Source organism: Benincasa hispida, chromosome 10 (assembly GCF_027475165.1).
Source record: "Benincasa hispida cultivar pf3 chromosome 10, pf3_genome.v1.1, whole genome shotgun sequence".
Taxonomy (NCBI): domain Eukaryota; kingdom Viridiplantae; phylum Streptophyta; class Magnoliopsida; order Cucurbitales; family Cucurbitaceae; genus Benincasa; species Benincasa hispida.
The window spans coordinates 21,303,542-21,330,394 of NC_143487.1; the positions used below are offsets into that span (position 1 = coordinate 21,303,542).

General features: G+C 35.4%; 1 protein-coding gene across 1 annotated transcript; it reads right to left on the reverse strand.

Annotated features, from left to right (window-relative positions):
• Nucleotides 1-14,950: 14,950 nt before the first annotated feature.
• On the reverse strand, nucleotides 14,951-16,964 carry LOC120088570 (transcription factor bHLH30-like). Its single transcript, XM_039045963.2, has 2 exons — nucleotides 16,305-16,964; nucleotides 14,951-15,735 (listed from the first exon to the last, which is right to left on the reverse strand). The coding sequence occupies exons 1-2, from the start codon at nucleotides 16,572-16,574 to the stop codon at nucleotides 15,244-15,246; spliced, it is 762 nt and encodes a 253-aa protein (XP_038901891.1). The 5' UTR covers nucleotides 16,575-16,964; the 3' UTR covers nucleotides 14,951-15,243.
• Between the last annotated feature and the right edge of the window lie 9,889 nt (nucleotides 16,965-26,853).

The following is a 26,853-nucleotide window of genomic DNA, read 5'->3' on the forward strand; positions in this document are numbered from 1 at the left end:
ATTGAATATTTTTTTAGTTTAATTAAGAAATGTTTGTAATGGAATGAACCAATAAAGAAATAAGGTAGATGTTTCTTCTTTCAAATTAATTTTCAATGAATATGAAATGGGGTGCATGTGGAGTTAAAAATCTTTGAGATATAATTCTGTAAGGAGGAACAATTTTTTTTTTAATAAATATATTTATAATTGAGTTTAAATTTTAAATTATTGACCTGAATAAATATATATATATATAGTTTCCAAAAATCATTACTTCCGAGAAGTATATGAAGATAATGATTTTTGGAGACTATATATATATAAGAATTATATACTTCAAATTTTAAAAAGAAATCAAATAACTATGTAATAAATTTGAATCCTTCGTTGATTTGATAAAACTTTGTTATTGGCATTGAAACTACTCTTGACTGCAACATAAAGTTGTTCATGTGAAAATACACTTTGATATATATTCCAACATTTGGAATAATTTATCTTAGTGTTTTGTTTATCGTCATTGTAGAACATAATCGAATAGAAAATTTTCCTTTTGAATGAAAATTTGCTTAATATGGAAAATCATTTCAAATAATATCCAAATTTAATATAAAAAATTGTAAGATAAAATTATTAACCATTATTTTTTTTTTCATTTCGCAAATGATTCAATCTCATAAAATTGAATGATATTATACTTCAAATAATAAAGAGTTGGTTCGTCAAGTTCTTGGATGACCATGGAGAAAGAAAAAGGAATTAAATTTTTTTTTTTCATTGACATTTGCAAATTAATTTACCTTATTCACATTTCCATTTTAAATGAAATTAATTTTATATTTTTGAATTTCATTTCCTATATTGTCTATATCTTCGTTGAACATTAATGCATGTATTTTCGATCCTTGGAGACATACGAAAAAATGTAAAAAAAATTAATAATAGAAGAAGGGAAGAAGTAGACAGCACATGACAATATAAAGTAATAAAAAAAATCATACACATTCACATCCAATTAAGTATCTAATCATTTTCTCTATTTCACACTATAAGCTCCCCTAAATTTTAAAAAATTATATATAAAAATGAAAGATTTTACGAAACTCATGCAAATCCAAGATTTGAGTATTTTCTGACAGGAAATCTAAAATTTTCAAATTTAATAAAAATGGATATAGATTTAGATTTAAGATAAAAACACTAACTCTTCATCAATGTTTTTTTTTTCCCTAAAGAACAAAAACATGTAATTTTCATTCTCTTTCAAAAGTTTAAGCTCTCTTATAAAAGAAATCTTCACTTTATTCTCTATCATTTTGCAAATGATGTTTACGCCAAAGAAAAATAGAAACTTTGTAGTTATATTAAGGATAATTGTAAATATAGTAATCAGATCCAAAGTATTAGTAAATATAGCATAATGCAAAAGAATTTACAAATATAGTAAAATTTAAATCCAACTCTCAAAATCTGTTAGGGGTTGTTTCAAACACTGAGTTGAGATATGATGTTTGGAGTTCAAATGTTTGTGGAGTTCATATATCTATGGAGTTATATGTGAAGGAATTGAATCTCACAACGAAAGTGAATGATCGCTTTTGTTAAATGAGAAATTTTGGACCAATCACAAGTCACCACGTCGTTTGCTAAATTAACGACGAATTTCTAAATCATTTACTTTGGGTCCAATTAGAAGTTGACACATGTCCTGAATTGAATTGAAGACAAGTTTCGATGATGTCACACGGATGAATCAGATGAGATTAAATTGGTCCAATTTGATATTACTATTTGGGCTTAAAGTCCAAACTACAAAAAAAAAAAAAATTGAATTGGACCCAAATTCCAGATCAGGTCCAAAACCAACTAATTGGGCCCAAGGGTCGGGCTCATGGACCAACCAAACCCACGAAGCCCACCTGAGAACTCTATAAATAGAGAAGTTCTCTTCATTTGTAAGGGTAGCATTTTCTACACTCAGAAGACCCAGAGAGAATTCACTAACAAGCAGAAGACTCCTGAAGCTGCACTCCTATAAGGCAGAAGACCTTTGAAGATACAAATACTCTTCCAAGACTTCTACTCCAAGCTTCCAAGACTCCTGAAGCTGCACTCCTATAAGGCAGAAGACCTTTGAAGACACAAATACTCTTCCAAGACTTCTACTTCAAGCTTCCAAGACTTCTACTTCAAGAATGTTCGGTGCTTTCCTTCTCCAAGTCAAGCATATTCACCCAACTGAGAGAGAATCAGAGGATCAAATATTAGAGATCGAACCACATCGCATCAAATCAACTTCAACATCAACACCAACTAAAGTTCAACTCCACGAAACACGTTTCTTCGGAAACCTCGTGCGAACAAATTGGCACACCCAGTGGGACCTCTCTACCTCTCATCTCTTTCTCAACATTCAAACAAGCCAAATGGCGCCTAAGAAGGTGGCATCCAAAGCTTTCTCCGCAAACGACTCATACAAGGGACCGGTCACCCGCGGTCGCTTAAAAGAAATCACGCAAGAGCAAGAGAAGAACTCCCCCATCGCCCACGACATCTTGAAACAAATGATGGAATCCCCACAAAGTGGGGTTTTCATCAAGGAAAACCCCTTGTTTGACAACTCTATTTTCGCGCCCGATGGACCGAAAAGAGATTTACCACCAGATGTGATTTCTGTCATGATAGCGAATGTGATGGCGGAAGCGGCCGTGGCTGAAATGGAAAGGAAGATTAACTTCCTGATGAAAGCCGTCGAGGAGCGAGACCACGAGATCGCTGCCCTGAAGGAACAAATGCAGTCTCGAGAGGCTGCTCAATCAAGCCTAGCACCCACGATGAAAGCAATCGACAAGGGGAAGACCGTGCTACAAGAAAGCCAATCGTAACAGTCAGCCTCGGTGGCCTCTTTGTCGGTCTAATAACTACAAGACATGATCATGACCTCCATAAGAGCTCAATATGGAGGGCCGACCCAAACCTCCTTCATGTATTCCAAGCCATACACTCAGAGGATCGACAACCTGAGAATGCCTACTGGATATCAGCCCCCAAAGTTCCAACAATTCGACGGAAAGGGCAACTCAATGCAACACATTGCCCACTTCGTAGAAACATGCGAAAATGCATGAACAAGAGAAGATCTATTGGTCAAACAGTTCGTCAGAACCCTCAAAGGGAACGCTTTTGACTGGTACACAGACTTAGAGCCTGAGGTGATTGACAGTTGGGAGCAACTTCAAAGAGAATTCTTGAATCGCTTCTACAGCACCAGACACACCGTCAGCATGATGGAGCTGACAAACTCCAAACAACGGAAAAGGAAACCAGTCGTCGACTACATCAATCGATGGAGAGCTCTGAGTCTGGATTGCAAAGATCGACTCACCGAGTTGTCTGCTATGGAAATGTGCACGCAGGGTATGCACTGGGAACTCCTCTACATCCTACAAGGGATAATACCTCGTATGTTTGAGGAGCTGGCAACACGCGCTCATGATATGGAGCTGAGCATTGCCAATAGAAGAATTAAAGATTTCCTAATCTCTGAAGGGAGAAAATATAAAAATGATGCCAAGGGCACTGAAAAGATCGTGGGTAGTCCCACAAAAGAATCTATGGTCATTCATGTGACCCTACTGAAATTTTCCTCCAAAGGAAAACAAACAAAATTAGAAAGAAGGCACAATGAGGGCGAGAAGCGTCGTCTAACTCTTAAAGAACGACAAGAGAAGGTTTATCCATTCCCTGACTCTGATGTGGCAGATATGTTAGAGCAACTACTAGAGAAGCAACTTATTCAGCTACCGGAATGCAAGCGACCGAAACAAGAAGGAAAAATAGATGATCCTAACCACTGCAAGTATCATCGGGTCATTAGTCACCCAGTTGAAAGGTGCTTCGTGCTGAAGGAACAAATTATGAAGTTGGCTCGTGAAAATCTTGGATATTATGTCCTAAAACTCATAGTTTGTAAATTAATAAACATGTTCTGTTTTGTTTTTCGATAAATTTGTTATTGAAATTGTAATCTTGAATCCAATAAACTAAGGTCCTGAGGCTATTTAATGTAGTTTGAACTTTATGTAGTGATATAAAGGTGGATCAAGTTCAAATATATAGCCATAATGATCTATAGTATATGAATAAGGTTGGGTGCCTTATTTTGGAGACACTATGGATGCGGCCCACTTTGTAGTTAGTACAAACGATGTGATCCTGAATCGTTCATATAGAGATATGTGAGTGGGGGCATCCTATGTAAAGAGTTTACATAAGACTGAACCATGAAATAGTCACTTTTTACGTTCTAAATACCGTTTTATGTATAAAACTGACTATCTTGTTAATTGATGACCTAGGTAACTTAATCTTAATCCTGAGCTAACTATGAACTCTTGTTCACTCAAAATTATCCTTAGATCTGCATAGGTGAGGGCAGCTCAATATCGCTGGCCCAATAAGCCTCCCATTTCAGGGGTAAGATCGGGTGGATAGCTGGGAACATAGGGTGAAAAACGGAATTCACTCCTATCTGTTATAGGGACAGTAGATAGGTTGTTCCCTTTAGTACTGAATTCAGATCTTGAACAAGGGGCCCCACCCTTTTCTTGGCCCGAGAGGGATTCGGTTTATAGGTTGGACCTTAAACCAATTGTTCATTAGAGAATCAGTGGAACTTAAGGAACAAGATGTAGTCTTGGGGGTAAAACGGTTTTTATGACCCAGCCGAGATTACGAATAACCTGTGAAGGATTAACTTACTAATCATGGTTATATCAAATGGACACAAATATATCTATAGTGAGGGGAATGCAACTATGTGACTTTAGTGGAATGACCCGTTAGTTAACGAATGTTGATTAGCTCCGTCTAAAGAGTTTAGCTAGCTAATCTCGGATCGTTGGAGCCCATGATCTATAGGTCCATTAGGTTACCCTACTAGCTCATATGAAATAAACTTAGAATAGTATGATAGAATAATTCGAATTGTTCGAATTAGGTAGAGAGAAAGAAACCGACAAGTATATGTGATATAGTGGTCGGGTTTTTCAGTTTAGAAATACAACTTTAATATTTAAATGTGATTTAAATATCAAGAATATGAATATGTTCATATTCGGAAGCTCGAAAATAATGGAAATGGTCAAAGATGTAAAAAGTCAAAGAGTTGACTTTTGACTTTGAAAAATCAAACTTTGACCGACCTTATATTCAAATTTGATTTGAATTTTGAGAAAATGAATGTGGATTCATGTTCGGGAGGTCAAAATTAGTCAACATAGGAAAAATTATAAAAAGTCAAAATGTTGACTTTTTGGTCAAAGTCAAACTTTGACCAAATGACTATTTTGCCCTTTGACTATAGTTAGTGGGAAAATCCAAACTTTTGTTGGATAATTCTACTAACAAAATAGTGGGCTAGGTGTTAGCTTAGAGTGGAGACATTAAGCCCACTAAGATAGTGGAATATAGGTGTTGGGTTTTTTATGCATTTAGTTCATAGTTTTTTATGCATTTAGTTCATGCAATTGTTGCATGGATTTTTCTATAAATTGGGCTTTCATTTTGAATGAAAAGAGTTTTTTCAATTTTGAAAATTGGTTTTCATATTTGGGCTGGAAAAATCACAACTTCGAAAAAAAGAGAAAAACCCAAACCTACCCAAATTCCATCTTATTTTCCATCTCTTTTCTCTCTCTCGGTTTTCTTCATCCACCAGGTCCCACAACTCGGTTCTGAGTCCAGAGGATAGTAGGTCAACTCTAGTGGTGGTCCGAAAGAGTTCGGGTCGAGATTCAACGAGGAAAAGCGGTTTTCGGGAGCTTCAAAGGTAGTATCCTACACTTTTAATTCACTATTTTTCCCTTCATGATTATTTCCTTTAATTTAAGAGCAATTAGAGTGTAATTAGATCCTAATTCCGCCGCGTATGTCTCGTGTTCCATCAGAAAAGAAGATTGAGCTAGATTTGGATGAAGTAGCTCAGACAAATCATGCTACAGTAGCGGTGACTTCAAATGTTCCAATATTGTTTGTGTCCCATGCTCAAAAACAAAGTCCGGTCCAGTTTGGAGAATTCGAGCCTATAGTTGTTCGGTTCCAACAAGAGATTCAAACAGCAAATTCCAAAAATAAAGATGAGCTTTTTTGAAAATGGCAACGAAGGGTGGATAATAGTGACTCATCGAAAGAGAAGACAACCAAACTCCACCCAAAAAGAGTCGCGTTCCTATCGAAGCTATAGAAGAAGAAACAAGACTCATAAAAAGAAAGGCAAAAAGATGACGTGGAAGCCTAAGCCTTCTAAGAAAGAAGACAAAGACTTCCCTCAATTTTGATAGCCGGCAACTTCGGCAGAATTTCTCCCAAGAAGCTTTCTCAATAATCATTTAGAGAAAGTATCAGAAGTTATTGCATGTCACACTGTCGGCATAGTGGAAGTTGAGAACAATAATGTGATTGTTGAAGAAGTCAAAGACTCAGAAGAAATGAAGCAAAGAACTTCTGTCTTCGATCGTATTAAGCCTTTAAGTGCTTGATCTTTAGTTTTTCAAAGATTGAGTATGGCCACGGTAGGAGAAGAAGACCAATGTCCAACGACTACTTCTGCTCGAACTTCAACCTTCAAAAGGTTAAGTATATCTACATCAAAGAAAGATCAACCTCCAACATCTGCTTTTGATCGTCTCAAGACAACAAGCGATCAACGTAATGGAAGAATGAAAATCTTGAAGCCAACGTCATTCCATGAAGAAAAAAACGACGAAAAGATTCATAGTCGTGTCCCTTCACGCATGAAGAGGAAATTTTCTATTGACATAAGTACAAAAGGTTCCTTGATAGTGAAGCCAAAACTCATCATATTGACGAATTCTATAAATGAAAAGGATAATCAAAACCATGATGAAATAAGAGCTTCTAAAGTTTAAATGAAGAAGCTCTTCGTCGCAAGAGCCTAAACTGCATGATGCTCCTAGCCCGTATGAGATTAAAATGTGAACGGCGCCAAAAAAAAAAATTGTATGAACTACGTTACGATTTGATCCCTTTCATTATAAAGGGTACGTAGGCAACTTAAAGAAATTTAAGTTCAGTCGGCCATAAAAAGAAAAAAATTCTCTTCGAACTACATTATGACTTGATCCCTATCATTAAGAAGGGTATGTAGGCAGCTTGAAAAAAACTTCAAGTTTAGTCCAGTTAAAAAAAAAAACTTGAACTACGTCATGATTCGATCCCTTTCTTTAAAGGTACGAAAGAAACTTAAAGAAATTTAAGTTTAGTCCATCAGAAGAGGTACCACAACCACCTAAGTATAATACTACAAGATTGATGCTGATCATCCCCGTCAAAGAATGACACTTCAGATTGAAGATGTTCATCCCTATTGGGGGCAACACAATGGGTTAAAGATGTTCATCCCTTGTAAGGAGCTAACACAGTAAATAAAAGGCACACATGGAATGCGCTTCGCTTCCTCTTTAAAAGTAAACTTATACGCTCCTCCATCTTCAAGTTTAGAGGCTCCATCGATGCTCCATCTTCACGCTCAAATTCGCGAAGTCGAGCTCAATGTGAAGATTCATCGATGCTTCATCAAACTCAAATGTAGAGGATTTTCCGATGCTTTGTCAAACTTAAATGCGAAGGTCCTGTCGATGTTTCTCCATCTTCAAGTTTAAGGTTGGTGTGCATGGCTCGACTCCATCTTCAATGACTCGGTCTACAAAATCATGACGTAGTTTCGCTTTATCTCCAAAGTCGTAGTGTGGTTTCGTTTCCTCTCCAAAATGTTGGCACGACTTCGCTTCATCTCCAAAGTCGTGGCGTGGCTTCGTTCATCTCCGAACTGATGACACAGTTTCACTTCATCTCTAAATCGATGACGCGACTTCACTCTATCTTCAAAGTCGTGGTACGGTTTCGTTTCCTTTCCAAAATATTGGTACATCTTCACCCCTTTTCCAAAATTGGTGTAGCTTCGCTTCCTCTCCAAAAATGTGGGTGTGGTTCCACCTCATATACGAGATCAAGTTTGGTTTGCCTAGCTCTACCTCATATGCGAGGAAAACTCTGGTCCGTCTGGCTCCACCTTGTACGCGAGATCGGCTCTTGCCAACCTGACTCCGTTCAAAATCTTGATGGCACATTCTTTTCATCTTCAAGGTTTGATGGCATATCCGCCTCATCTTCAAATACTCAATGGCACATTTCCCTTATCTTCAAATTTTGATCAAGGAGTAACATAACAAGGCAAACCTTTCGAGGATCCTCCTTAGGGTGATCGAATGGGAGAGTTGTGTGCCTTTGCAGGGCCCTTCCCATGACGATCAGGATACACGAGTGGTGCTACAAGGTAGACCTTTCTAAGATCCTCCAGAGAGTGATTGAATGGGAGAGTTGTAAGCCTTTGCGGGTCCCCTCCCATGACGATCAGGATACATGAGCGCACCAAAGACGGGTCGATGAGATTAAAAAAAAAAACTTGTTTTGTTGTGCTCCTTTGGTTGCACCGTAACTCCTACAAAAAAAATAGTCTGGGGGCAAGTTATTAAAAAAATAATAATAAAAAAAAAGAGCAAAAAAAAAAGAAATTATATATATATATATATATATATGAAATCAAAAAAGGAAGGGAAGCCCTAATTCCCCATCTTTCCTTCTTTCTCCTTTCTCTTCACTTACAGCTTCCTACTACAATTCAAGGTTGATTTGTTATCCGAGTCCGATTGACAAAGGATGTAAAGAACGTAAGATAGAAAGAGAATCACAATTCAAACTGCAAAGGACGTAAGAACAAAGGAGATCACACTACAAGATAAAGAAGAGCATGCGTCCTGCTAGTATTTATATAGCTAAGTTCGATGGGATTTTTTTCTACTAATCAGTTGAAATCTGATAAAATCATGGGTTACTCGAACTGAATACTATTTATTTTGTTGTGGAACTTCGATTCTTGCTGAAATTAGTTAAGAGTCAACAAAAAAAGATCATGCTCGATTGGAGGCTGCCTGAATTGGGGGTCACGGTGGAGTTTTGAATCCCCAGATTCAACGGCGAGGAGTTTTGAGCTTAAAACTTGAGAGAATCTGGCATAAGCCGATAGTATGGAGAAGGAAATCTCGCTAAGGCTGGTATCGCTAGCCACAAAGCAGACGGTTGCCTGAGATAAAAAAAAAAAGAAAAAAAATTATTAATAAAATAATATAATAATAATAATAATAAAAAGGGAGAATCTCGCTCGAAATCCTCTCGCTGGTGTCGCTCTCTCCCACAATCTCGCTTAAAATGCTCTCGCTGATCTCGCTCTCTCTCGTGTCGCTCTCTCCAAAATCTCGCTCTCTTCACTCTCGCTCTCTCCCACTTTCTCGCTCACAATCTCGCTCTCTCCCACGATCTCGCTCTCTCCAAAATCTCGCTCTCTCCAATCTTGTTCTCTCCTACTTTCTCACTCACAATCTCGCTCACAATCTCGCTCTCTCCCACCATCTCGCTCTCTCCAGTGTCGCTCTCTCCAAAATCTCGCTCTCGCTGGTGTCGTTCTCTCCCACAATCTCGCTCGAAATGCTCTCGCTGATCTCGCTGGTAATGGTTTGGTATCGTTGGTAATGGCCTGATCTCGCTAGTAATGGCTTGGTATCACTGGTAATTGGTATCACTGGTAATGGCCTGATCTCGCTGGTAATGGCTTGGTATCGCTGGTAATGGCTTGATCTCGCTGGTAATGGCCTGATCTCGTTGGTAATTATTTGGTATCACTGGTAATGGCCTGATCTCGCTGATCATGGCTTAATATCGCTGGTAATGGCCTGATCTCGCTAGTAAGGTTGTCTTCCAATACGTTGGCTCTCCAAAATCTCTTCCATTTAAGTTCAAATTCATATTCCATTCAAATTGGAATTAAAATCAACTGTTATTCCAAATCTCAGTCTAAAGCTTCTAATCCAAATTTTTATTCTAAATTCAAGCCAGCCAAATCGGGTGAGATAAATGTCAAATCTGTCTCAAATTAAAATTTGGTCATATCCTAAATTTTATCAATATTCGAATGGTTAACCTTGATATTGAGTTATGAATAAAATGTCGAGTCAAAATTTGGCTATATTCCAAATTTTTTCTCAAATTTAAATTCCTTAGTTTCTATACTCATTTCAAAGTAAAATTGAGCATATCCCAAATTTTTATCTCAAACCAAAATTGATCAAGATTCAATTTCACCCCAAATTCTATTCCGAATTCAAATTAAACTAAATTTTCAATTAAAGTGGAACATAAATTCTACTTTAGTTCAAATTAAAGTTTACTTAGCGAAAGTGTGTCAAACGAACAAGATTTCAAATCAAAATTTTGAGCTAAATTCTCATATTTTGATCATGATGATGCATCAAATTAAAAGAGTAAAAAAATCATACTTTGATCTCAAATTACATTTTTTTCGAGATTAATCCACCCATATACGTGCATAAATCTCGAAAAGGGGGCATTTTTTGAATGAGAAATTTTGGACCAATCACAAGTCACCACGTCGTTTGCTAAATTAACGACGAATTTCTAAATCATTGACTTTGGGTACAATTAAAAGTTGACACATGTCCCGAATTGAATTGAAGACAAATTTCGATGACGTCACGTGGATGAATCAGATGAGATTAAATTAGTCCAATTTGATTTTACTATTTGGGCTTAAAGTCCAAACTACAAAAAAAGTTGAATTGGACCCAAATTCCAGATCAGACCCAAAACCAACTAATTGGGCCCAAGGGTCAGGCCCATAGACCAACCAAGCCTATGAAGCCCACCTGAGAACTCTATAAATAGAGAAGTTCTCTTCATTTGTAAGGGCAACATTTTCTACACTCAGAAGACCCAGAGAGAATTCACTAACTAGCAGAGGACTCGACTTCTACTCCAAGCTTCCAAGACTCCTGAAGCTGCACTCCTATAAGGCAGAAGACCTTTGAAGACACAAATACTCTTCCAAGACTTCTACTTCAAGCTTCCAAGACTCCTGAAGCTGCACTTCTATGAGGCAGAAGACCTTTGAAGACACAAATACTCTTCCAAGACTTCTACTTCAAGCTTCCAAGACTCCCGAAGCTGTACTCTTATAAGGCAAAAGACCTTTGAAGACACAAATACTCTTCCAAGACTTCTACTTCAAGCTTCCAAGACTCCTGGAGCTGCACTTCTATAAGGCAGAAGACTTTTGAAGACACAAATACTCTTTCAAGACTTCTACTTCAAGCTTCCAAGACTCCTGAAGCTGTACTCCTATAAGGCAGAAGACCTTTGAAGACAGAAATACTCTTCCAAGACTTCTACTTCAAGCTTCCAAGACTCCTGAAGTTGCACTCCTATAAGGCAGAAGACATTTGAAGACACAAATACTCTTCCAAGACTTCTACTCCAAGCTTCCAAGACTTCTACTTCAAGAACGTTCGGTGCTTTCCTTCTCCAAGTCAAGCATCTTCATCCAACTGAGAGAAAATCAGAGGATCAAATATTAGAGATCGAACCACATCGCATCAAATCAACTCCAACATCAACACCAACTCAAGTTCAACACCACGAAACACGTTTCTCCGGAAACCTCGTGCGAACAGCTTTGTTTCGATTTTGCTTTAATATTACATATATTATGTGTTTCTACAGATTAAGCATTAAAATTCAGGGAAGAAGAAAATACTGACCTTTGAAAAATCCTTCTTCTTGTTATCCACATCAATCATCTTCTTCTCTCAAATAAAACTCCACAACAATGAATTTTCCATGAACAGAATGGTGACGTCACTATAGGATTTTCTCTGCTATTCTCTAGACAATGATCGGTTTGTGGGAATCGAAATTTTGAAAGAAGAGAATTTTGTAGGTCTAGAATAGTTTTTTCAGAGAAACAATTTCTGTGTAAAATCAAGGTGGATAGAAATTGAAAAAGAGAGGGAGAGTGCATAACAATTCTACAGAGAAAAACTTCCAACCTTATTTTTCAACGTGGAGTGGGATATATGGAAATAACCATCCATTCCATTCCAACTTTAATTAAATTAAATTATTTAGTTTAATTAAAATATTAATTAAATCGATTAATTTATGTATTAAATTAAATATTTTAATTTTATTCAAATATTTATCGCCCTCTTAACCTAAAATTTAATATGAATCATATCATATTAAATTTTAACCTATAGTTTTAACATGAATCTCATTCATATTAATTTAATATTTGAATCATATTCAAATATATTAAATCTCCTTTTTATTATATATAGTTTAATTTTGAATCTCATTCAAAATAGACTTCATATTATAATGCATCTATATACATTATATCAATTATATCATATACCATTAATATTATTCCCTTAAATAATTTGAACAATTTAAATTCTTTCAAAATTATTTGCCATTGTTTTAATATTATTATACACTTAATTATTAACCCTAAAATGCTACCCATTATAATTACCCTTTATATTTTGTAGAGAGACATACTTAATTATTAACCCTAAAAATGCTACCCATTATAATTACCCTTTATATTTTTGAGAGAGATGTGTTCTTGAGCGAAAAAAATGTGATTGATTTCCAAATTAAATAGTCTAATTTTGAAGAAAAACGAAAAGATACAAATAAATAACAACCATTCATTCAGTTCAGTTGTTTTGATCTTCTAAAAATACTACTCTTGGAAAAACGAAAGGGTACAAATAAATATCAACCATTCAATTCAGTTGCTTTGATCTTCTCGAAATACTACTCTTATATCCTACTCATTGGATTATATTTCCAACGCTTAAGGTCTCGTTCGATAATATTTTCATTTCTTATTTTTTGTTTTTTTGTGTGTACTTATAAAATCAACAAATTAATGAATTGAGCTAGTTTAATCTCAACCAAAAATAAAAGTAAAAAGTTGGTCTCGTTGATTTAACCGCGTTATGATTTTGTTTTAACCTTCTCTACCCCAAATTGAGTTAAGAAAAACTAAAATTCAGCGGTCAGTCAAAAAATAATAGTGAAATTGTACTTTCTAGATTTCAGAATTGAGTTGTGTGAGTAAAGAAATAGAGTCTCCTCTCCATCTTCCTCCCCAAGTCAAATGCTATTGACATTTCACAATTGGGAAAAAGTTTGTTGCTATCCTTCTCTCAAATTCACCCTCACCTTCTGCCTCGTTTGGTTGCTCGTCCATGGACGGTGGTTTCGTATTTCAAGATTACAATGAAAATTAAAGGGGTGTTATAGGGTGAGGAGATGAGATGAGATGAGTTGAGATATGAACTCAACTCATTGTTTGGGAGGCCAACTTCATATGCCATCGACATTTAATATCATGTCCACCAACAGTGCACTCAGTCTTCATCACCACCATTGCCTCAATGCTCAACTTCAACAACCACCTTTGACAGCCAACTCCGATGGTCATCTTTGACGACTACCTTCGATGACCAATTCCGATAGTCAACTTCGACAACGGTCAACTCCGTCGACCAACTTCGACAACTACCTTCGACGATCAACTCCACCAACTAACTCTAATAGTCAACTCTGATAACCACCTCTGATAGCCAACCTCTACAACCACCGCTTGCGGCCAACTCCGGCAATATCCAACCACCACTATTAACGGCCAACTCCGACGACCTCCGGTGATGACCACTCCACCAACTCTAACGACCGTTATTTTAAATTATAACTATTACAAATTTATACTTTGTTGACACACAAGTTTTTTGTTTTGTTGATGCTCGTGACATAAAATAACTATTAATTTAAAAATACATATAAAACATCAATAAATGTTTATATTTAAGTAACATCAATAAATGTCTATATTTAAGTTGACACACAAAATTGTCAATAAAGACACCTTTGTTGACATAAGAGTACGTAAGTTCCGTCAAAATATTGAATTTCAAGTTTTTTTATTAATCCATAGTATTTTATAGTCATTCTTTATAGTAATTTAACATTAATAAAATCACTTTTATCATATAAGAAATCAAACAAACTTGTATATAAAAGCATTTTTGGGAAAAATCTGTTAGACGCATAAGTGTTTTTATTTTAAAATGTTTTTATCAGAAGTGTTAAAATAAAAATAACTTAACTAGAAACGTCACATGCACAAATTTGTAAAATGATGCTAAAAAAATCGAAATGCACGATCCAAATGTAAGTCCTAAACTCCATTTTCCAAAACTCCCAACAATACGTGTGCTTAGAAAACAATAAAATAAAGTGCATAGTTTATTAAAAAAATATATATGCAGAATTATTATATAAAAAAATTTCCAAACAAAATTAATCATCATAAAACAGATAACCCTAACATATGAACTCAACACCCAAACACGGACATATGAACTCCACAAACATATGAACTCAACTTATCACGCCAAACAACCCCTAATTAATAGATTGAATTATAGTCGCCTCAACAGTCATCACAAGACTGTTTAAAAGAATCCAAAAGAACCTCAAATAGTATACTTCTTTCTTTTGTAACTCAGCCAAAGTATCGATAATCTTCATTGAATCCGAAGTTCATGAGACATACGATCCGACCAATATCAGAAGATATGCAAAAGAATGATAAGGACAGGAAAAGAAATAGGAAGCAAATAAAGAGAATTATGGAAAGAATGCTATGAACAATGCGGTCTACTTTACTTTTAAAGTCTGCACAGTCCTATCATCAAGCACCTCAGCTTTGTCCCACCATCACATTATTATCTGCCAACCCTTCATACCTCTATCAACAAATCTTTGGTGTATACGTACAGAAAAAAACTGATGGACCAAATTTCAGTGAACATTTTCGCCGAAATCAAAGAATATTCGACTGTATATTCATACCTTTCTCTCACTATGATCCCATTATTTCCAGTCCTTGAGAGGAAAGGGGATTGCAAAGAGAAGGGAGACGAGAAGAAAGGGAAGGAAAAAAGAGAACACAAAGAGCTGGTTATTGTTACTATTAATTTTTACATTATATCACAGAACAAAGATACAATTTTGAAAATATTCGCTAATGGATTCAGAAGATACATATTTGTAACATAATCTATGTAGTCACTCCTGCCATTTGAAATGCTGGCTTAACATATCAGTGTAATTGGTATGCCCCTTGTACTATTCTAGCAGATGGATTATTGGTCGTTATCATTACTCACTCACCACTACAGGCCCTGATTCTTGAGTTTTATGGACATATATTAACTCAAAAGATGCAAAAACTAGTACAAAGAAATCATATGCTCACCAGAAATCACCCATGGAAGATGAATTTGATGAATTGAACAGGGAAATCCGCCGTCTCTTGTTTGGAAATGTCATAAACGAGAACTGTTGTGGATCGGAGAACTTGTTAAGCACAGATTTGATGGCTTGGTGCACAGAGGTCTCGAGGAACCGCCGCAATTCAGTAGTTTCAATGTTTCCTTCTTTGCAACTGGTTAACACAAACACATTCTTCATCCTGCCATTTAACGTTGCAATCTCTGCCCTCTTTATTATCAGGTCCAGAGCATGAAGTGCCCTTCTTAAATCGGGTAGCAGGCCGGGTTTATAATCACAACATAGTGATGCTCTAATCGAATACGGCACTCCATTGAATCCATCCTCCTGTTGTTCAACTGTTATTTCATCGATTTCTTTCGGTATGATATGTGCATCACTAACTTCTGCAGCAGCTCTTTTCAGCACTTTCAAATGGCTAATTACTTCAGCAAGTAGTGTTGCTTTGTCCATCTGGACATTGAAGAAACACATAAAGTCAAGGATGATACTCATGGCAAGCATAAAAACAAGCTTATATTTCATAAGAGTTCAATGGAACAAAGATGAACAACAAAATGGAAGGAAATATTAGAAATTGTCTAAATCTTCATACATAAAGCTGGTTGGTGCATTAAATAAGGCAAACTGAGAAGTATCTAGATGATGTCTTCACTACTCGTCAACGGGAATATTCATTCATAGAATTTAGAGTCAAATGGGTGACATCATGTCAGCCAACACCAAAACAAGTAGATGCTGTGAATGGTTGAACAGAAGTCAAAACAGAAGTTTTCTTAAACTAGAATGAATTGAATTTCACCTTTCCCAAAATTCTCATTCTCTTAACATTTAGAGCAAACCAGACATAAATGACCCAACAAGCATCCTAATCAGGACATTTAATACGTCCTTACCATAAACAGTGTCATGGACAAATCTCTCGGTTATATCATTAAAGACAAAAGTAAAACCCCAAATTGAAACAGAGCTAAATCAAAATCCCTAATAACTTAAAATGCCAGAAAACCAACAAATCCCACCTTCTTTCCACCGGGAACGAGACTTCTAAGACTCCCAAGATGACCATTGATTCTCGCTCTACGCCTTCTCTCAGCCTCGCTGTGGTTCTTCAGCGCCGCAGCGCTCCTTTCAGCCGGAACGCATTTACTCTCGAGCTTCAATGGAGCTTCTACAAGCTCGTCCCTCTCACTATCGAGCACTAATGAAGAAGTTGAGGCAGACCCATTTCTCATTGTCGCAGAGTTAGCGCAAAACCCATCGTAAGAGTAAATCTGGGAGAAATGTCCCATGAGCGGAAATGCCCGGAAGGGAAATTGGAAAGGGTAATGGAAGATTGATGGGTGGACGGTGAGTTAGAGAAGGAAGATGGGGGAAAGGAGATCAAAGGGGGGTTGGAAGAAGTAGAAAAAAGAAGATCGGCATTGTGGTGTTGGTTAGAGAATTGGGTTGCGAACAGAGAGATCTTGAAGGTGCGTTAATGGCGAGTGAGTCAGCGTGCAATAAGGAGGAAGATAAGTGGGAAGGGAAGGAAGAGGCAGAGGAAGAGCAAAAGTCTTGGTCAGGGTTACAGTCTGAGTCTCTTCTCTTGTGTGATTTAACAGCGGAACCCATTAATAATGTCTGCAAATAAATGATGAATGATGAGATTGCCTCACTTCCAAGCACAATTTTTTTACCATTATGGGGAGGATTCAAGAAATTAGTCTTTAAAGGAAAAAGAAAAAAAAATAAATCTTTTGTTTTTTATTATTAGTTCTTTTCAAACTTGATTAGACTTCTATCAACATCGGTTAAAGAATATTAAAATTTTGTTTTTTTTATATAAATAATTTTCCTTATTTTTTTATTTTTAAAAATTTCCCTATTAAATATCTATGATCTCAAGGGAGAGAGTTGGCATGAATACAACATTTTTTATTATCTATTTATCTAAAATGTTAATAGATTGATCTTCATCCTACAATTGGTTGAACTAAAATATACATGGTACATATAACTTTAGGTAATTATTCAACAACTTAAAAATAAAACACTTTATCCTATTATCTAGGATTGAATGCTTAATCTTTTATCCGAACACTAGTTGTTATATATATAATCATATTTAAAATACCGATGTCTCAATTTTACGAAAATGTCAATAGAAATATTAATAAAAATGAACAATGTCAATGAATATTTAAAATTACAAAAATAAAAAATGAACTAAAAACTTTTAAATAGTAAATAAATACTCTACACTTTTTTAAACAAATGAAAATATTTGTTATATTTGTGACATTCTATTGCTTATTCTTTTCGTGTTTGATGGATTTTTGTGCAATATAATGAAAATTTTGATACACTCTTATATCCACGCTGAACTCGTGAAAAATATAAAGATATCGATGGAATTGTGATATATCAATAAAAAAAATTAATACTAAGTATATAATTACATAGCTTAAAGTTATTGAGAGAATAGTAATGAAACGTCCCAATTTTTTTTTTCGGGGAGAAAAATAGTTATTAATGTTAAATTCTTGCATTACATTGAATGAGATCTCTAAGTTATTTTAACTAATTAAACATATATCAAGCGGATCTATTCGAATCTTCCTTTATTTGCAATATAGATTCACTTATTTCAAATTAGGTATCCATAACTTAAGTGAAATTTTTGTTTAGATGTTGATTTTTTCTCTCATTAAATAATAAACAAATGGTTCTTTTTTAGTGATGATTAAAGTCATAAAATTATATATTCTTTAACAATAAAAAGTTTTCAAATAAGAAACACAAAAATAACATTTTAAATGGACAAAAAGACACATGTTTAATCGTATATTTTAACTTATATTATAATTCTATTTTGTTATATTTATCACGATAAACCCTTTGTTTAAATTGTCTAAATTGATTTAATCACTTTTTTATTAGGTATTTTTTGTATTTTTATTAAGTGCTTTTTTTAAAAAAAAAAATTTCATTTGAGTGTTCCCACTTGGTAAATGAAACAGTAATTTAATTATTGTTTTTAATAAGTTTGAGGCATTTAATTAGTAGCCTACCTTTTAAATGTGATATTATATATATATTTTTTAGGTCCTAAATAGAAAAAGAAGAAGAAAAAACACACACAACAGTGATTTCTACTTTATGACAACATATATTTTTAAATTAAGATTCATATTTTTAATATATATATGAAACTAGACTACCAATGGCACACAAGTCTTAAGAAAATATATGGAAGTTCAAGTCCTTATTTTTAATGCAATTCATATATTTTATTAATTCTTATTTCCAATCAAGGATAAGGTTAGAGTTTTGAGGTAGGATTAAGATTCTATGAAATATATAATATGGAAATTAAACAATACATTAAGCCAATGAATTGTAAAGCTTTTCCTCAAAGGAAAAGAAAGTTTAAACCTGACTAGGTTTTTCTTTTTTTCTTTCTTTTTTTTTTTTTTTAAATTTATCATATATTAGAATTAGAACATTAATTTCCTTTCAACTAAGATAATAGTAGAAATGCTCGGCATCCAAATCGAGCGTAATTGATCGAGTTTTGTCAGTATAGAAGGACACCTCGAAGAGATCTAAAGAAACAAAGAAGATTGACCATTTCCTAACAGTCAAACTCAATCCAAATATTCCACATAATAATGGAAAAAAGATTGTCCAAATTCTCATATATCATGAAGCAGTCGGACGATGATATATACCTTTAAAATATTTTATTTAGTCTATATCGTTAAAATCTATCTTTAATATTATATCTTATTATCAATGTACATCTAATGAGGAATATAAATAGACCATTTAAATAAATATAAAAAGGTAATTTTCAAAAACATAAAAATAAAAAGAAAGACAAAAAAAAAGAGCATGAACATATCATTTTATTTGTCCAAAAATATTCACTTTGCTTGCATATAATGTTTGCATTAAAAAAACGACAATAAATACAAACATAGAGTTAAAATTGGTAAAATAATCTTTTAAAAGTTTTAGAACGTGTAAATCATATTTTTATTTTTGTACTTTTAAATTTGTTATATTTTGATGTATAAATTCTTAAAATATTAATTTTGGTCCTTAAACTCTAAGATTTATTCTCTTTCCATCTTTAAACATTTAAAATTTCAATCATTGACTCGATTTAAAAAAAAAAAATATATATATTTTGGTCATTTTATTTATTTTAACAATCTAAATGACAACTTTTAATATAGATGATTTCAGATTATATAAATTAGATTTAGAGTCCATTTAGATTGATTTGAGAAAAAAATATTTTTCAAAATACTCATTTTTATCTAAACATTTTTGGTAAAAACTAATTAAAATACATTCAAAATCTATTTTGAATGGTTGTTAAATATTTTAATTTTTTTAAAAATGACATATTTTTTAAATTAAACACTTGAAAATATATTTCAAACATATCTTTAAAGTGATTGAACAAACTGAAATTAGATGGAAAAATAGCATAACGTGAACAAAATAGTTATTTTAAAAAAATTTGTCAATTAAAATAGATACATCGTAAAAAGTTAGAGACTAAAATAAACTTTTTTTTTTTTTTTTAATTTTTTTTGTAAATATAAAGAAAAGATTAAAGCAATTAAAAGAAAATAGGAAGAAAAAGAATTTGGTTTGTTTAATTAATTAAGCTTCATTTGTCGAGGTGGGTGACGCCCTACTTTAGTTGAAATCTGTTTTGGCATTTAATAAAGGTGTGAAGTTGTGGATAATTTAAAGTTAGAGTAAAGACAAAAGCTTAGGGGCAACTCGTGACTTTACACTAATAAATTAAATCAATTACAACTTTAGAAAAAAAGATAAATTATCACTAAGATTTTGGAGTCCAATCTGTAAATTAATTGGTGGTAGTGGTTTAATCAAATAATTAATTTCACTAAGTTTAGAGAGTTGCCCCACTAAGGCAATCTCTTTTTTTAATCCTTCTTTGTTTTATTAATTTAATTTAAAGAGCTTTGAAGCTCCCTATACTGCGCTCTCCCCACCTTTAAGAAAAAGTCTGGCTACCAAATATTCCCACTCTATTAAAAGTTATTTATTATTTTAATGAAAACCCACTTTATTGATAGGTATGTGAGCGACCTACATGGACTATTTATGGCTTAAATTGTTGATCAAAAGGTCAAGGTGTCAATCTTATTAAGATATTGATGAGTTTTTTTAAAAAAAAATTATAAAAATAGAATATTTAAAAAATGTTTAAATCAATAAATATACAGTTTATGCTTTTTCAACTTGTTAACATGCTAACTATTTATATTGGTGCCATTTGTGATTTATTTTACGATATAATGTGAAAAAAAGATGAGATGATTTGTCACTCAGGACACTAATGTTGAACAAGGAACATACATATGCACTGTAACAACAAGATACCAACAACAAGCAATCAAGTAACAACATATAAAAGTTAGTAACTCAGTCGGTGCAATCCATCTATGTCGGTAGACGATGTGCCTGGGAAAGATAATCCACTAATATTATTAAGTCAAACAATTACAATGTAGTACTTATCTGTGATACAACGGCTACTATAGCGACTCATGTAATGTCACACCTGCCCCTTACCATCTTCTTAGCCTAGGAAAGGGCGTGACTGCAGCAGTTATCAACCCTTTTATTGACACTTACTGCCTAAAAACTCTTGCGGAAATAACTCTGATACCAATGAAAAAATTCAACTTACAACTCATTAAGTAGGCGCATTTTGTTACAACAATGTAACGTTTATACAAATTCAAGACTTAACAACAAAGTTTACGACAACAACTGTAAAACCCTCCGGAAGTGTAACTGTGGCTTGTGGCAGACCTTGACCATAGCAGCACCCTGGAACTCCTCACCTTTCACTATCTGGGGGGGGGGGGGGGACATAAAACATGGAAAACATGAGCTATAAAGCCCAGTGAGTGGTGCCTTTAGATAAACAAATAACTTTTCTTATAGCAATATACTTTTGGAAATCAATGCATAGTCAACAAGAACATTACCATAAGTTTACAATTATTTCTCCACTAGACCGCTGGATTAACCCCAGCTCAACTGCTGGTTAAAAACAGTCAACCCCAGCTTGACCGCTAGTTATCACATAATAAAAACATCCCCAACTTTACCACTGGTTATCCCTGGCATGTTCCTACATTTTTCCCAGTACTTTCACATATATACTAAGACAACAACAATTCCTGTGGAAACTTTTCCTATACCCTATTATCCCGCCAATGTGCACATCGACTATTTTTCCGCTAGCTATGCTTAGGTAACTTGACTATATTTCCCGTCGGTCGTCACCGACTATCATTTCCTGCCGACCGAAACCGACTATATTTTTCCGCCAAATACCCTTTTCAAGCATGCTAACTATATATCCCGGGTACAATTTTAGTTTCCAAAACAAACATACAAGCAATATCTCAACAAGCATAGTAATAAGATAAAACATATATTATCACACCCCGCCCCAGATCAACCTTTTAGCCTAGAGAAGGGCATGACTGTAGCAGTTATCAACCCTTAGGCTGACACTTACTGCCTAAAAAACTCTTGCACAATAACTCTGATACCAAATACAAATTATATGCAACGGGACGGCTGTAGGCCCACAATTTATTAACTTAGAAACTTAATATGTTTAGAGTATTTACAACATTAGATTTACAAGTCCCAAAATCCACAAATCCTAGTCCCTATATGAACAATAGTAACATGTGTACAATATTAACAGTAACCACCTGGTTACAAGTCTTTTCGTCCTTTCGTGGCAGAGCAGATACTAAGCTATCTTCAGAGGATTTGACCACTACCTGGGGGAGGGGGGGAGGGGGAACAAAAACATTTAAAAACGAGGTGAGCTTACGCCCAGTGAGTGACCGAGAAAACATAGTAAATTCTCATGCATGATTTCAGTAATGAGTTTTTAACTGAAAATAGAAACCCGGGTTTCACATTTACTTCCCCCTTAAGAAAATTTCGTCCTCAAAATTTACTCGAACTAACTCTGGTTTAAGGTTTCACAACAACCACTGTTGTAACCTCCTATAACCTTGTCTATTACCACCCTTCCACTGCGCTACTCTGATATCAATACCTTAGTTTATCCAATGATACCTCACCTAGCTATCTCTAAGTTAAATGTTGAACCAAACTATCTACCACATAAACATTTGTATCTCAAATACTAAATGAGAATAACTTAAATTCACACTTACCTTCCTAGTAGCACTTGGTTAGATCTTAATTTGTAATCCGTCCTCAACCCTTTACCTACCTCTTCAGCTAACTTCTTCAGATCAGAATCCTTTAATTGCTCACGTAGAATATTTTCTACAAGAGTAGGGCGCACTTGAAATAAGGCTAGTAATCCTCCTTTTCGATCGATTGATAATGCTGCCCTAACATTATACAACTCATGGATCAATCTACCCTTCACTGAATTAATACTAGCTCCAGCTCATCTAGTTTTTTGACTTAAGGCATCAGCTACCACATTTGCTATACCTGGGTGAATTGTACAGTCATAATCTTTAATCAATTCAAGCCATCTTCTCTGTCTTAGGTTTAGTTCCTTTTGATCAAATATATGCTTTAGACTCTTATGGTCTGTAAATATATGACATCGCTCACCAAACAGGTAATGTCTCCACAATTTTCGAGCTAACACAACTGCTGCTAATTCTAAGTCGTGTGTAGGGTAATTACATTCATGCTTCTTTAACTGTCGCGAAGCATAGGCTACTACTTTTCCCTCCTGCATCAGCACACATCCTAATCCTTGTCGAGATGCATCAAAATAAACTTCAAACCCCTTACCTGGTGTAGGTAGAGTTAATACTGGTGCTGATACTAACCTTTGTTTCAGCACTTGGAAACTATGCTCGCATTCTGGCGACCATTCAAACTTCGCATCTTTTCTGGTTAGGTTTGTCAATGGAAGGGCTATCTTAGAGAAACCCTCCACGAATATGCTATAATAACTTGCTAAACCCAGAAAACTGCGTACTTCGGTTACATTCAGGGGTCATTCCCAATTAACTACTACTTCTATATTTTGGGAATCAACACTAACTCCGTCAGCAGAAACTATATGCCCAAGAAATATGACTTGATTTAACCAAAAATCACACTTACTAAATTTGGCATATAACTTCTTTTCTCTTAAAGTTTGTAATACCATCCTTAGATGTTCTTTGTGTTTTTCCGCACTACTGGAATACATTAGTATGTCATCTATGAATACTATCACAAACTGATCTAGATAAGAATGGAATATCCTATTCATCAAGTCCATAAATACCGCAGGAGCATTTGTTAATCCAAACGGCATTACTAGGAACTCAAAATGTCCATACCTAGTTCTGTATGCAGTTTTAGGAACATCTGTGTCTTTCACCTTCAACTGGTGATAGCCTGACCTCAAATCTATCTTAGAGAACACTATTGCACCCTTTAACTGATCGAAGAGATCATCTATACGAGGAAATGGGTACTTATTCTTAATGGTCACTTTATTCAACTATCTATAGTCGATGCATAATCTAAAAGTACCATTTTTCTTCCTAACAAACAAGACTGGCGCTCCCCAAGGTGATACACTGGGTCTAATGTACCCCTTATCCACAAGTTCCTGTAATTGAACTTTTAACTCTTTCAGCTCCGTTGAGGCCATCCTATATGGTGCTTGGGATATAGGTGCAGTACCAGGAATTAACTCAATAGTAAATTCCACTTCCCTATCAGGCAGTAAGCCTAGTAATTCTTCATGGAACACATCTAAGAATTCTTGTACTACAGGTACATCCTTAGGTTTTAGTTTCTTATCTTGGGAAACTACTACAGATTCACCCACCCTTTTTAAATTTATTTTGAGTTGTAATCTGAAAAATGAAGTCTTTGGCCCTATGTATAGGCGTCCAAGACAGCTCCACGACCAACACCTCCTACTTGGTTGCATGTTCAAGTGTCTTTTCTTCACACCATCAACGCATTCTTACATCAGCGCAAGCCAAAGTGTCTTCTTCTCCTTTCACCAACGCATGGCCCTCATCCTTTACATGTCTTCGTATGCATCCACCTAATTTGCTTAAGGTTTAAGAATTCCTCCTAACAAGCCACATGTCCGGATGACGTCCTCCATATGAGCTCATCCTTCCTATGCATCCACAAACCTTTGGATGTTCAACACGTAGCAAGCCAACTCACTACCATCGCAATCTAACTTAGCCATCGCAAGAGCTAGCCATCACCAACGCATAGGATGGCCGCTCATCCTCGACGCATGGCCCACTAGGTATCACTGCAAGGCTTGCTCGGCATGGGCGTATGGTGCTTGGCATAGGCACTAGCCGCTCGACACATGGGCGTGTGGCTTAGGTGCTAGCCACCGATGCATGGGCGTATGGCTTAGGTGCTGGCCATCGCTCGCAAGGCTTGCTCGGCCGCATGGGCGCTTGGCAGGGTGTTCAACGCATTGTAGGGGTGCTCGATGCATGGTCGCTCGACGCATGGGCGCTTCCATCAACGCATCACTTGGCACGACAGCTTGGCCCACTTCGATGCATGGCTGGGTAGTTTGGTCGAGGCGCTTTGACGCATGGCTGGGCAATTTGGCCGAGCCTGCTCGACGCATGGCACCCTCCAGCCCTTGTGCCATTCCAATGCCTCATCCTCGGCTGCCATCCTTCAACCATCTGCCACCTTTCAACGCATCCTTCCATTTTCCTTCCTTCACCAATGCATCCAATGCATCCAACGCATCCAAAGCATCCATCACATCCATTCAGCCTAATGCATTGGTCTAACCTTCAAGGCATGTATCACTCCCACTTTACTTCTCCCTTGGCCCAAATAATCTCTCCAAGATCTTATGGCCAACGCATGGTTATGCCTAATCGAACACTTAGTCAATTTTTCATCATTCAAAGCTACTCAAGAAAAATCTATTCAACACTTAGAAATTTCCTTCCCTTCAACATAGGGTTTAACTTTCACCTAGTTAATTTCCTTAATCACCTGCTTAAGTAGGGACAATGGAAATCCGGGTTTCACACGTAAAGTCCAACTAAGAAATAATCTAGGTTTCTCCTAGATGTGAGACTCCCTCTCAAAACAAGTTAGGCTCCCCCTAAGTATGTTATATTAGTATCAAACCTTTTGGCTTCGATAGCGTGTGGAACTTCTCTCTCTCCAACACTATTAACTTCCCTTTTTCTCAGTGAAGATTCACGATGAATCTTAGGTCCTCCCTAAGATAGAGAACTTCTTCTCAAGAATGAAGTCTTAGACTTTCCCTAAAACAGAGAATTCCTTCTCAAGCGCAATGCTTTAAACTACCCCTAAGACAAGAATTATCTTCAAGGACTTTCACTTTCAATCAACTATATTGCACATCGAAATACAGTGAGCAAAGATAAAAAACACAATGTTGCACAGATCGGGTACCCCTCTCAGAAAAATACCCTCAATCAATTAAAAGTTCTAACCCTAAATGAACGCCACTTTTCTCTTTTTAAAAATCATGGCCAAGAAAGGAAAGAAAATCTCCATTCGGAAGAAATAAACTACGCCTTGAACAAGGAAAATATCTAAAAAAAAATAAATCTGCAGATTTTGTCCATTACAAGGAAAAAAATATACTAAAGAGATAACATCTTTTGAGATAACTGTTGAGACAATATTTGTGATAACTACAAAACCACCATAAGCAACCTTAGAAAAAATATAGAGCCAATAAACAAAGCTCTAAGATAATGAAATTTAATATCCATTCACTTCTTGTTGATGTAAAATCCATAAAAATGTGAAAATGCTGACATGTTGACAAAATTTAACATCATGCAAAAAGAAAAATTTGTTAATATAAAAGCATTTGAGTTGTACTAAAATAAGGATCATTCCAATTAACTAAAATGAATTTTCAAGATAAAAATATGCTGGTAAGATGTGAAAAAAAAATAAAAAGGTATCTACTGCTTGTTAAATATGTTACCTACAATGATACAACATTCCACACAACAATTGCAAGAAATAATAAACAGATAGAAGAACGCCAAAGATTGGTAACCCAGTTTGGTGTTAACCACCTACGTCTGGGGACAGTATACTAGGAAATATAACTTCACTAATATCAATAATAAATAATTACAACATAGTACTTATCTATAATGATAACACAATTATAGTGACTCCCGAACAATTCTATCACTCAATCGTTTCCCTAGGTTCCCCCTAGATATGAGATTCCCTCCCTCAGTAACTTAGGCTCCCCTAAGTTGTAGTATCAGTGAAGAATGTCTTAAGCTCCCCCTCAGATAGAGACTCCCTCTCTGCAAGACTCAAGTTCCCATCAAGTCGTGAGACTCCCTCTCACTTAAATCAGATCTTTCCTTCTAAGAACAAAGACCTCTTTGCTCGATTAGCTTAGACTACCCCCAAACTTGAGAATCCTTTCTCAAATGAATAACGTCATACAAATCATGAGTAACTTTAAGTACGTCTCTAAGAAATTCAACTATTTATTCTTTTTACAACAGTAATCTGAAT

What these genes read in the sequence shown, in the direction of transcription:
- LOC120088570 (XM_039045963.2), bottom strand. Translation starts at nt 16,574, where the DNA reads ATGGGACATTTCTCCCAGATTTACTCTTACGATGGGTTTTGCGCTAAC. An exon ending in TCGTTCCCGGTGGAAAGAAG is followed by an intron (nt 15,736 to 16,304) that starts GTGGGATTTGTT and finishes TTCAATGTCCAG; the next exon opens with ATGGACAAAGCAACACTACT.